Genomic DNA, 15,287 nt, shown 5'->3' with positions numbered 1-15,287 from the left:
ATGCTCCATAACTCCACACAGTTCATCTGCAGGACTTAAGGAGCCTGGGGCTGATGCCTCAGGTCCTGCTCCTTCCTCACTTTAATCCTCTTCAGCTCACTCCTCACCTGTGCTGCTGTGACAGTCAGTGGTTGGCAGGGGGACTGTGTGCTGGGGGGACGGGTGAGTCCAGGGGGACTGTGTGCTGGGGGGACGGGTGAGTCCAGGGGGACTGTGTGCTGGGGGGACGGGTGAGTCCAGGCGAAGTGGGGAGCTGATGGTCCGGGGCAGAGAAGCGAAGAGGAACAGATGCAGGGCATTGTCCAGCTGTGGAAGAGGGAGCATGCAGCTGTGCAGGGGGAGGGGTCTGTGCAGGGGGATCTCAAGAAGTGAGCATTTAAATCATTCACCCACTGTAGATCCCCCTCTGTCTGGGCAGGGGGGATTTTGAAGCCCGAGATGGTTTTCAGGCGCCTCCCACTCCCTGAATGTTCTTTTGCTGCAGCTGCTCCTCCTGTAGCCAGCCTCCTCCTGCCTGATCTCCCTCCTCAGCTCCTTCTGCACAGTCCTCAGCTCCTCCTTGTTCTGACCTGAAGGCTCTTCTTCTCCTTCAGCAGAGCCTTCAGGTCACGGTTCATCCAGGGCTTGTTGTTTGGAAAACACCGTCCGGGAGTGAACAATGTTCTCAAAACAGAAGTTGATGTTGATGGTGCTGATGTCCTGATGCTCTGTGATGGTGCTGATGTCCTGATGCTCTGTGATGGTCTTGATGTCCTGATGCTCTGTGATGGTGCTGATGTCCTGATGCTCTGTGATGGTGCTGATGTCCTGATGCTCTGTGATGGTGCTGATGTCCTGATGCTCTGTGATGGTGCTGATGTCCTGATGCTCTGTGATGGTGCTGATGTCCTGATGCTCTGTGATGGTCTTGATGTCCTGATGCTCTGTGATGGTGCTGATGTCCTGATGCTCTGTGATGGTGCTGATGTCCTGATGCTCTGTGATGGTGCTGATGTCCTGATGCTCTGTGATGGTGCTGATGTCCTGATGCTCTGTGATGGTGCTGATGTCCTGATGCTCTGTGATGGTGCTGATGTCCTGATGCTCTGTGATGGTGCTCAGTCCAGACAGTGGTGCTGAAGCAGTCCCTCAGAGCCTCCTCGCTCTCAGCAGACCACATCCTCACCACACGGGACACCACAGGCCTCAGATGTACAAGGGTGTGGTCCGAGCGGCCCAGGGGAGGGAGGGGGGAGGAGCCTCCTTGGTGTTGGCTAAAAACAAGTCCAATGTTCTATTGTCTCTGGTGGGACAGGAGACATACTGGGTGTATGTTGGTAGGACAGAAGAGGGAGAAGTGTTGTTAAAGTCACCAGAGATGAGGAAGAGAGCCTGTGGGTGCTGTGTTTGCAGCCTACAAGTGCAGGAGAGCAGTGCTTCACAAGCATTTTCAGCATTGGCAGACGGGGCCACATAGACTGCGATTAAAATCACATGTGAGAACTCCCGGGGCAGATAATATGGCCTCATGCCAATAGCCAATAGTTCAATATCCTTGTTACACAGCTGCTGCTTCACTGTGCAGTGTTCGGGTTTGGACCAGCTCGTGTTCACATACACCGCCAGACCTCCACCTCTATTCTTCCCGGATTCTCTCGTTCTGTCGTTTACACCGGGCTGCTAGTTGTACCAGCGCCTTATGACGTAATATATATATATATATATATATATATATATATATATATATATATATATATATATATATATATATATATATATATATATATATATATATATATATATATATATATATATATATATATATATATATATATTTCTCTGTGTACTGAGGCTCCTTCAGTACTTCAACTTTCACTTTCTGCAAAACAAACAAAAATCACTCATTTGAGGGAAAAAACTAAAACTCTGTTTTTCTCTGTTTCGTCTGTGTGTGTGTGTGTGTGTGTGTGGTGTGTGTGTGTGTGTGTGTGGTGTGTGTGTGTGTGTGTGTGTGTGGTGTGGTGCGTGTCTCTGTGTGTGTGCGTGTCTCTGTGTGTGTGCGTGTCTCTGTGTGTGTGCGTGTCTCTGTGTGTGTGCGTGTCTGTGTGTGTGTGTGTGTGGTGTGTGGTGTGGTGTGTGTGTGTGTGTGTGTGTGTGTGTGTGTGTGTGTGTGTGTGTGTGTGTGTGTGTGTGTGTGTGTGTGTGTGTGTGTGTGTGTGTGTGTGTGGTGTGTGTGGTGTGTGTGGTGTGTGTGGTGTGTGTGGTGTGTGTGGTGTGTGGTGTGTGGTGTGTGGTGTGTGGTGTGTGGTGTGTGTGGTGTGTGTCAGATGAATGATGGACAGTTCACAGTGATACAGTTGGTTGGGATGCTCAGAGGCATCGCTGCTGGGATGAAGTATCTGTCTGAGATGAGCTACGTCCACCGAGACCTGGCAGCACGAAACATCCTGGTCAACTCCAACCTGGTCTGCAAAGTGAGTCTACAGCGCTGACAGAGGGGCCACGCCCCGGGGGCACCGGGCCACGCCCCGCTTTTCTTTTGCTGATAATCGTGACTCTTACATTTATATCATGACTTAATGTCCCTAATGAGACAAACAAAAGTCTAGAACTAAAGTTAAGCTAAAGCTAAGATGAGCTAAAGCTAAAATGAGCTAAAGTTAAGATGAGCTAACGCTAAAGCTAAGCTAAAGTTAAGATGAGCTAAAGCTAAGATGAGTTAAGCTAAAGTTAAGATGAGCTAACGCTAAAGCTAAGCTAAAGTTAAGATGAGCTAAAGCTAAGATGAGTTAAGCTAAAGTTAAGATGAGCTAAAGCTAAGCTAAAGTTAAGATGAGCTAATGCTAAAGCTAAGCTAAAGTTAAGATGAGCCAAAGCTAAGCTAAAGTTAAGATGAGCTAAAGCTAATCAGACGAGGAATTATGAGGAGGGCAGGGTTTATAGACCCAGAGTATTTAAAGTGGGGGCAGCTCTTCCCATGGGGTCTGAAGTAAGTCTGAGCTCTAAACACAGTGACATTATCATGTTCTCCCCAGACGCTTCACTTTTACACCATCTTCTTTTGTCTCATTTTCAGGTCTCTGACTTTGGCCTGAGCAGGTTTCTGACCGAAAACTCTTCTGATCCAACGTACACCAGCTCTTTAGTGAGTCCAGACCGAACCAGACCGAACCAGACCGAACCAGACCGAACCAGACCGATCCAGACCGATCCAGACCGATCCAGACCGATCCAGACCGATCCAGACCGAACCAGACCGAACCAGACCGATCCAGACCGAACCAGACCGAACCAGACCGATCCAGACCGAACCAGACTGAACCAGGTCTGAACTCTGTTTCAGGGAGGAAAGATCCCGATTCGCTGGACGGCTCCTGAAGCCATCGCGTACAGGTCAGACAGGCTCCTCCCACAGAGACATGCTCCTCCCACAGAGACACGCTCCTCCCACAGAGACAGGCTCCTCCCACACAGACATGCTCCTCCCACAGAGACATGCTCCTCCCACACAGACAGGCTCCTCCCACAGAGACAGGCTCCTCCCACACAGACAGGCTCCTCCCACACAGACAGGCTCCTCCCACACAGACAGGCTCCTCCCACACAGACACACACGAGGTTCTGAGCCTCATTTATCATTAATTAAAAATACTCGTTTCAGTCGGATCTGTATTTTACTCCAAAACTAAATCAGAAATACAAAAGATCAATTAAACCTGCTCGTCTCACTGCTCTGTGATTGGCTCGTCTCACTGCTCTGTGATTGGCTCGTCTCACTGCTCTGTGATTGGCTCGTCTCACTGCTCTGTGATTGGCCCTTCTCACTTTCTGCTCTGTGATTGGCCGTTTGACAGGAAGTTCACGTCTGCGAGCGACGCCTGGAGCTACGGCATCGTCATGTGGGAAGTGATGTCATACGGAGAGCGACCGTACTGGGACATGAGCAACCAGGACGTGAGTAACACACAACACACACAATACACAACACACACACATGAGCAACCAGGACGTGAGTAACACACAATACACAACACACACATTAGCAACCAGGACGTGTGTACAACTGTGTTTCAGGTGTGTGTTACAGGCGTGTAGTGTGTGTTGTGTGTGTCAGGCGTGTGTTGTGTGTCAGGTGTTTGTTGTGTGTTTCAGGCGTGTGTTGTGTGTGTGTTGTGTGTTTCAGGCGTGTGTTGTGTGTCAGGCGTGTGTTGTCTGTGTCCGTTGTGTGTTTCAGGCGTGTGTTGTGTGTTTCAGGCATGTGTTGTTTCAGGCATGTTTTGTGTGTTTCAGGTGTGTGTTGTGTGTTTCAGGGGTGTGTTGTGTGTTTCAGGGGTGTGTTGTGTGTTTCAGGCGTGTGTTGTGTGTTTCAGGCGTGTGTTGTGTGTTTCAGGCGTGTGTTGTGTGTTTCAGGCGTGTGTTTCAGGCGTGTGTTTCAGGCGTGTGTTGTGTGTTTCAGGCGTGTGTTGTGTGTTTCAGGCGTGTGTTGTGTGTTTCAGGCGTGTGTTGTGTGTTTCAGGCGTGTGTTGTTTCAGGCGTGTGTTGTTTCAGGCGTGTGTTGTTTCAGGCGTGTGTTGTGTCAGGCGTGTGTTGTGTGTTTCAGGCGTGTGTTGTGTGTTTCAGGCGTGTGTTGTGTCAGGCGTGTGTTGTGTGTTTCAGGCGTGTGTTGTGTGTTTCAGGCGTGTGTTGTGTGTTTCAGGCGTGTGTTGTTTCAGGCGCGTGTTGTTTCAGGCGCGTGTTGTTTCAGGTGTGTGTTGTTTCAGGCGTGTGTTGTTTCAGGCGTGTGTTGTTTCAGGCGTGTGTTGTGTTGTTTCAGGCGTGTGTTGTTTCAGGCGTGTGTTGTTTCAGGCGTGTGTTGTGTTGTTTCAGGCGTGTGTTGTTTCAGGCGTGTGTTGTTTCAGGCGTGTGTTGTGTGTTTCAGGCGTGTGTTGTGTCAGGCGTGTGTTGTTTCAGGCGTGTGTTGTGTCAGGCGTGTGTTGTGTCAGGCGTGTGTTGTGTGTTTCAGGCGTGTGTTGTTTCAGGCGTGTGTTGTTTCAGGCGTGTGTTGTGTGTTTCAGGCGTGTGTTGTGTGTTTCAGGCGTGTGTTGTGTATTTCAGGTGATAAATGCGATTGAGCAGGATTACCGCTTGCCTCCGCCCCCTGACTGTCCCGCTGCGCTCCATTGGCTGATGCTCGACTGTTGGCAGAAGGAACGAGCCAATCGGCCACGTTTCTGCGACGTTGTGTCAGCGCTCGATAGGCTGATCCGAAACCCCGCCTCCCTCAAGATCACAGACTCCGCCCAGTAAGACACTATTTTAGCCCTGGTTTAGACCTGGTTTAGGTCTGGTTTAGGCCTGGTTTAGTCCTGGTTTAGGCCTAGTTTAAGCCTGGTTTGGACCTGGTTTAGACCTGGTTTAGACTTGGTTTAGTCCTGGTTTAGACCTGGTTTAGTCCTGGTTTAGACCTGGTTTAGTCCTGGTTTAGTCCTGGTTTAGACCTGGTTTAGACCTGGTTTAGACCTGGTTTAGTCCTGGTTTAGACCTGGTTTAGTCCTGGTTTAGTCCTGGTTTAGTCCTGGTTTAGGTCTGGTTTAGGTCTGGTTTAGTCCTGGTTTAGACCTGGTTTAGTCCTGGTTTAGTCCTGGTTTAGATCTGGTTTAGGTCTGGTTTAGGTCTGGTTTAGACCTGGTTTAGACCTGGTTTAGGTCTGGTTTAGTCCTGGTTTAGGCCTGGTTTAGTCCTGGTTTAGGCCTAGTTTAAGCCTGGTTTGGACCTGGTTTAGACCTGGTTTAGACCTGGTTTAGTCCTGGTTTAGACCTGGTTTAGACCTGGTTTAGTCCTGGTTTAGACCTGGTTTAGACCTGGTTTAGTCCTGGTTTAGTCCTGGTTTAGTCCTGGTTTAGTCCTGGTTTAGTCCTGGTTTAGACCTGGTTTAGTCCTGGTTTAGACCTGGTTTAGTCCTGGTTTAGACCTGGTTTAGACCTGGTTTAGTCCTGGTTTAGACCTGGTTTAGTCCTGGTTTAGTCCTGGTTTAGACCTGGTTTAGGTCTGGTTTAGGTCTGGTTTAGGTCTGGTTTAGGTCTGGTTTAGGTCTGGTTTAGGTCTGGTTTAGGTCTGGTTTAGTCCTGGTTTAGTCCTGGTTTAGGTCTGGTTTAGTCCTGGTTTAGACCTGGTTTAGTCCTGGTTTAGACCTGGTTTAGTCCTGGTTTAGGCCTGGTTTAGTCCTGGTTTAGACCTGGTTTAGTCCTGGTTTAGTCCTGGTTTAGACCTGGTTTAGTCCTGGTTTAGACCTGGTTTAGACCTGGTTTAGTCCTGGTTTAGACCTGGTTTAGTCCTGGTTTAGTCCTGGTTTAGACCTAGTTCTAATCTTCTCTTGTCTTTTCAGCTCGTCTCAGCCGCTCCTGGACCAACGTCCAATCACGCGGCTCTCCTCCTGCTCCTCAGTCTCTGATTGGCTGAGGGCCATAAAGATGGAGCGTTATGAGCAGAGCTTCCTCCAGAACGGGCTCACCAGCCTCCAGGAGGTGTCACTCATCACCACACAGTGAGACACACAACACACACACAGTGTGAGACACACAACACACACAGAGTGAGACACACAACACACACACAGAGTGAGACACACAACACACACACAGTGTGAGACACACAACACACACACAGAGTGAGACACACAACACACACACAGTGTGAGACACACAACACACACACAGAGTGAGACACACAACACACACACAGTGTGAGACACACAACACACACACAGTGTGAGACACACAACACACACACAGTGTGAGACACACAACACACACACAGAGTGAGACACACAACACACACACAGTGTGAGACACACAACACACACAAAGAGTGAGACACACAACACACACACAGTGTGAGACACACAACACACACACAGTGTGAGACACACAAAACACACACAGTGTGAGACACACAACACACACACAGAGTGAGACACACAACACACAACACAGTGAGACACACAACACACACACACAGTGAGACACACAACACACACAGAGTGAGACACACAACACACACAGAGTGAGACACACAACACACACAGAGTGAGACACACAACACACACAGAGTGAGACACACAACACACACAGAGTGAGACACACAACACACACACAGTGAGACACACAACACACACACAGTGAGACACACAACACACACACACAGTGAGACACACAACACACACACACAGTGAGACACACAACACACACAGAGTGAGACACACAACACACACACAGTGAGACACACAACACACACACAGTGAGACACACAACACACACAGTGAGACACACAACACACACACAGTGAGACACACAACACACACACAGTGAGACACAACACACACAGTGAGACACACAACACACACACAGTGAGACACACAACACACACACAGAGTGAGACACACAACACACACAGAGTGAGACACACAACACACACAGAGTGAGCCACACAACACACACAGAGTGAGACACACAACACACACACAGTGAGACACACAAAACACACACAGTGAGACACACAACACACACACAGTGAGACACACAACACACACACAGAGTGAGACACACAACACACACAGAGTGAGACACACAACACACACAGTGAGACACACAACTAACACACACAGTGAGACACACAACTAACACACACAGTGAGACACACAACATACACAGTGAGACACACAACACACACAGTGAGACACACAACACACACACAGCGAGACACACAACACACACAGCGAGACACACAACACACACAGCGAGACACACAACATACACAGCGAGACACACAACACACACAGTGAGACACACAACATACACAGTGAGACACACAACACACACAGTGAGACACACAACACACACACACAGTGAGACACACAACACACACACACAGTGAGACACACAACACACACACACAGTGAGACACACAACACACACACACAGTGAGACACACAACACACACACAGTGAGACACACAACACACACACAGTGAGACACAACACACACACAGCGAGACACACAACACACACAGAGTGAGACACACAACACACACAGTGAGACACACAACACACACAGTGAGACACACAACACAAACACACAGAGTGAGACACACAACACACACACAGTGAGACACAACACACACACACACAACACACGGTGAGACACACACACAGTGAGACACACAACACACACACAGTGAGACACACACACACAGTGAGACACACAACACACACAGTGAGACACACAACATACACAGTGAGACACACAACATACACAGTGAGACACACAACACACACAGTGAGACACACAACACACACACAGCGAGACACACAACACACACAGTGAGACACACAACATACACAGTGAGACACACAACACACACACACACACACACACAGTGAGACACACAACACACACACGGTGAGACACACAACACACACACGGTGAGACACACAACACACACACAGTGAGACACACAACACACACACAGTGAGACACACAACACACACACACAGTGAGACACACAACACACACACACAGTGAGACACACAACACACACACAGTGAGACACACAACACACACAGTGAGACACACAACACACACACTGTGAGACACACAACACACACACAGTGAGACACACAACACACACACAGTGAGACACACAACACACACACAGCGAGACACACAACACACACAGTGAGACACACAACACACACAGTGAGACACACAACACACACACACACAGTGAGACACACACACAGTGAGACACACAACACACACAGTGAGACACACAACACACACACAGTGAGACACACAACACACACACAGAGTGAGACACACAACACACACACAGTGAGACACACAACACACACAGTGAGACACACAACACACACAGAGTGAGACACACAACACACACACAGTGAGACACACAACACACACACAGAGTGAGACACACAGCACACAGAGTGAGACACACAACACACACACAGTGAGACACACAACACACACACAGTGAGACACACAACACACACACAGAGTGAGACACACAACACACACACACAGTGAGACACACAACACACACACACACAGTGAGACACACAACACACACACACAGTGAGACACACAACTAACACACACACACACAACACACACAGTGAGACACACAACATACACACAGTGAGACACACACACACACACAGTGAGACACACAACACACACACAGTGAGACACACAACACACACACACACAACACACACAGTGAGACACACAACACACACACACAGTGAGACACACAACACACACACAGTGAGACACACAACACACACACAGTGAGACACACAACACACACACAGTGAGACACACAACACACACACAGCGAGACACACAACACACACACAGAGTGAGACACACAACACACACACAGAGTGAGACACACAACACACACACAGCGAGACACACAACACACACACAGCGAGACACACAACACACACACAGTGAGACACACAACACACACACAACACACACAGTGAGACACACAACACACACAGTGAGACACACAGCACACAGAGTGAGACACACAACACACACACAGTGAGACACACAACACACACACAGTGAGACACACAACACACACACAGTGAGACAACAACACACACACACAGTGAGACACACAACACACACACACAGTGAGACACACAACATACACAGTGAGACACACAACATACACAGTGAGACACACAACACACACAGTGAGACACACAACACACACACAGCGAGACACACAACACACACAGTGAGACACACAACATACACAGTGAGACACACAACACACACACACACACACACACAGTGAGACACACAACACACACACGGTGAGACACACAACACACACACGGTGAGACACACAACACACACACAGTGAGACACACAACACACACACAGTGAGACACACAACACACACACACAGTGAGACACACAACACACACACACAGTGAGACACACAACACACACACAGTGAGACACACAACACACACAGTGAGACACACAACACACACACTGTGAGACACACAACACACACACAGTGAGACACACAACACACACACAGTGAGACACACAACACACACACAGCGAGACACACAACACACACAGTGAGACACACAACACACACAGTGAGACACACAACACACACACACACAGTGAGACACACACACAGTGAGACACACAACACACACAGTGAGACACACAACACACACACAGTGAGACACACAACACACACACAGAGTGAGACACACAACACACACACAGTGAGACACACAACACACACAGAGTGAGACACACAACACACACAGAGTGAGACACACAACACACACACAGTGAGACACACAACACACACACAGAGTGAGACACACAGCACACAGAGTGAGACACACAACACACACACAGTGAGACACACAACACACACACAGTGAGACACACAACACACACACAGAGTGAGACACACAACACACACACACAGTGAGACACACAACACACACACACACAGTGAGACACACAACACACACACACAGTGAGACACACAACTAACACACACACACACAACACACACAGTGAGACACACAACATACACACAGTGAGACACACACACACACACAGTGAGACACACAACACACACACAGTGAGACACACAACACACACACACACAACACACACAGTGAGACACACAACACACACACACAGTGAGACACACAACACACACACAGTGAGACACACAACACACACACAGTGAGACACACAACACACACACAGTGAGACACACAACACACACACAGCGAGACACACAACACACACACAGAGTGAGACACACAACACACACACAGAGTGAGACACACAACACACACACAGCGAGACACACAACACACACACAGCGAGACACACAACACACACACAGTGAGACACACAACACACACACAACACACACAGTGAGACACACAACACACACAGTGAGACACACAGCACACAGAGTGAGACACACAACACACACACAGTGAGACACACAACACACACACAGTGAGACACACAACACACACACAGTGAGACAACAACACACACACACAGTGAGACACACAACACACACACACAGTGAGACACACAACTAACACACACACACACAACACACACAGTGAGACACACAACATACACACAGTGAGACACACAGTGAGACACACAACACACACACAGTGAGACACACAACACACACACAGTGAGACACACAACACACACACACACAACACACACAGTGAGACACACAACATACACACAGTGAGACACACAACACACACACACAGTGAGACACACAACATACACACAGTGAGACACACAACACACAGTGAGACACACATACACACAGTGAGACACACAACACACACACACAGTGAGACACACAACACACACACAGTGAGACACACAACACACACAGTGAGACACACAACACACACACACAGTGAGACACACAACACACACACATAGTGAGACACACAACACACACAGAGTGAGACACACAACACACACAGTGAGACACACAACACACACAGTGAGACACACAACACACACACACACACACAGTGAGACACACAACACACACACACACAGTGAGACACACAACACACACACACAGTGAGACACACAACACACACACACAGTGAGACACACAACACACACACATAGTGAGACACACAACACACACAGAGTGAGACACACAACACACACAGAGTGAGACACACAACACACACACAGTGAGACACACAACACACACACAGTGAGACACACAACACACACACAGTGAGACACACAACACACACACAACACATACACACACACACACACACAGAGTGAGACACACAACACACACACGGTGAGACACACACACACACAGTGAGACATACAACACACACACACACAGTGAGACACACACACACACAGTGAGACACACAACACACACACAGTGAGACACACAACACACACAGAGTGAGACACACAACACACACACAGAGTGAGACACACAACACACACACAGCGAGACACACAACACACACACAGTGAGACACACAACACACACACACACAGCACACACAGTGAGACACACAACACACACAGAGTGAGACACACAACACACACAGAGTGAGACACACAACACACACAGAGTGAGACACACAACACACACACAGTGAGACACACAAAACACACAGTGAGACACACAACACACACACAGTGAGACACACAACACACACACAGAGTGAGACACACAGCACACAGAGTGAGACACACAACACACACACAGTGAGACACACAACACACACACAGTGAGACACACAACACACACACAGAGTGAGACACACAACACACACACACAGTGAGACACACAACACACACACACACAGTGAGACACACAACACACACACACAGTGAGACACACAACTAACACACACACACACAACACACACAGTGAGACACACAACATACACACAGTGAGACACACACACACACACAGTGAGACACACAACACACACACAGTGAGACACACAACACACACACACACAACACACACAGTGAGACACACAACACACACACACAGTGAGACACACAACACACACACAGTGAGACACACAACACACACACAGTGAGACACACAACACACACACAGTGAGACACACAACACACACACAGCGAGACACACAACACACACACAGAGTGAGACACACAACACACACACAGAGTGAGACACACAACACACACACAGCGAGACACACAACACACACACAGCGAGACACACAACACACACACAGTGAGACACACAACACACACACAACACACACAGTGAGACACACAACACACACAGTGAGACACACAGCACACAGAGTGAGACACACAACACACACACAGTGAGACACACAACACACACACAGTGAGACACACAACACACACACAGTGAGACAACAACACACACACACAGTGAGACACACAACACACACACACAGTGAGACACACAACTAACACACACACACACAACACACACAGTGAGACACACAACATACACACAGTGAGACACACAGTGAGACACACAACACACACACAGTGAGACACACAACACACACACAGTGAGACACACAACACACACACACACAACACACACAGTGAGACACACAACATACACACAGTGAGACACACAACACACACACACAGTGAGACACACAACATACACACAGTGAGACACACAACACACAGTGAGACACACATACACACAGTGAGACACACAACACACACACACAGTGAGACACACAACACACACACAGTGAGACACACAACACACACAGTGAGACACACAACACACACACACAGTGAGACACACAACACACACACATAGTGAGACACACAACACACACAGAGTGAGACACACAACACACACAGTGAGACACACAACACACACAGTGAGACACACAACACACACACACACACACAGTGAGACACACAACACACACACACACAGTGAGACACACAACACACACACACAGTGAGACACACAACACACACACACAGTGAGACACACAACACACACACATAGTGAGACACACAACACACACAGAGTGAGACACACAACACACACAGAGTGAGACACACAACACACACACAGTGAGACACACAACACACACACAGTGAGACACACAACACACACACAGTGAGACACACAACACACACACAACACATACACACACACACACACACAGAGTGAGACACACAACACACACACGGTGAGACACACACACACACAGTGAGACATACAACACACACACACACAGTGAGACACACACACACACAGTGAGACACACAACACACACACAGTGAGACACACAACACACACAGAGTGAGACACACAACACACACACAGAGTGAGACACACAACACACACACAGCGAGACACACAACACACACACAGTGAGACACACAACACACACACACACAGCACACACAGTGAGACACACAACACACACAGAGTGAGACACACAACACACACAGAGTGAGACACACAACACACACAGAGTGAGACACACAACACACACACAGTGAGACACACAAAACACACAGTGAGACACACAACACACACACAGTGAGACACACAACACACACACAGTGAGACACACAACACACACACAGTGAGACACACAACACACACACACAGTGAGACACACGACACACACACACAGTGAGACACACGACACACACACACAGTGAGACACACAACACACACACACAGTGAGACACACAACTAACACACACACACACAACACACACAGTGAGACACACAACACACACAGTGAGACACACAACATACACACAGTGACACACACACACAGTGAGACACACAACACACACACAGTGAGACACACAACACACACACAACACACACAGTGAGACACACAACACACACAGTGAGACACACAACACACACAGTGAGACACACAACACACACATTGAGACACACAACATACACACAGTGAGACACACAACACACACACACACAGTGAGACACACAACATACACACAGTGAGACACACAACATACACACAGTGAGACACACAACACACAGTGAGACACACATACACACAGTGAGACACACAACACACACACACACACAGTGAGACACACAACACACACACAGTGAGACACACAACACACACACAGTGAGACACACAACACACACACACACACAGAGTGAGACACACAACACACACACACAGAGTGAGACACACAACACACACACACAGAGTGAGACACACAACACACACACGGTGAGACACACAACACACACACACACACAGTGAGACACACAACACACACAGCGAGACACACAACACACACACACAGTGAGACACACAACACACACACACAGTGAGACACACAACACACACACACACAGTGAGACACACAACACACACACAGTGAGACACACAACACACACACAGTGTGAGACACACAACACACACACAGAGTGAGACACACAACACACACAGTGAGACACACAACACACACACAGTGAGACACACAACACACACACAGTGAGACACACAACACACACACACAGTGAGACACACAACACACACACACACAGTGAGACACACAACACACACAGAGTGAGACACACAACACACACAGAGTAAGACACACAACACACACACAGTGAGACACACAACACACACACAACACACACACAGTGAGACACACAACACACACAGTGAGACA

The 15,287-nt window shown here is 48.5% G+C and overlaps 1 protein-coding gene across 1 annotated transcript in view; it reads left to right on the top strand.

Moving 5' to 3' along the window:
* ephb4b (eph receptor B4b) overlaps positions 1-15,287 on the top strand; it is a 121,960-nt gene that overhangs the window by 20,673 nt on the left and 86,000 nt on the right. Inside the window, exons 13-18 of the mRNA XM_072458473.1 lie at positions 2,307-2,453; positions 3,056-3,124; positions 3,323-3,372; positions 3,834-3,933; positions 5,074-5,261; positions 6,344-6,502. Of these exons, the coding sequence (XP_072314574.1) occupies positions 2,307-2,453; positions 3,056-3,124; positions 3,323-3,372; positions 3,834-3,933; positions 5,074-5,261; positions 6,344-6,502 (713 nt within the window). The remainder of the gene's footprint in view (positions 1-2,306; positions 2,454-3,055; positions 3,125-3,322; positions 3,373-3,833; positions 3,934-5,073; positions 5,262-6,343; positions 6,503-15,287) is intronic.

The sequence above is a fragment of the Eucyclogobius newberryi genome, unplaced genomic scaffold (genome assembly GCF_026437365.1).
Source record: "Eucyclogobius newberryi isolate DKJ021-1_F unplaced genomic scaffold, fEucNew1.0.hap1 SCAF_22, whole genome shotgun sequence".
NCBI lineage: Eukaryota > Metazoa > Chordata > Actinopteri > Gobiiformes > Gobiidae > Eucyclogobius > Eucyclogobius newberryi.
Note: the sequence above shows the minus strand (reverse complement) of the source record. Positions and strands in the feature narration are given on the sequence as shown.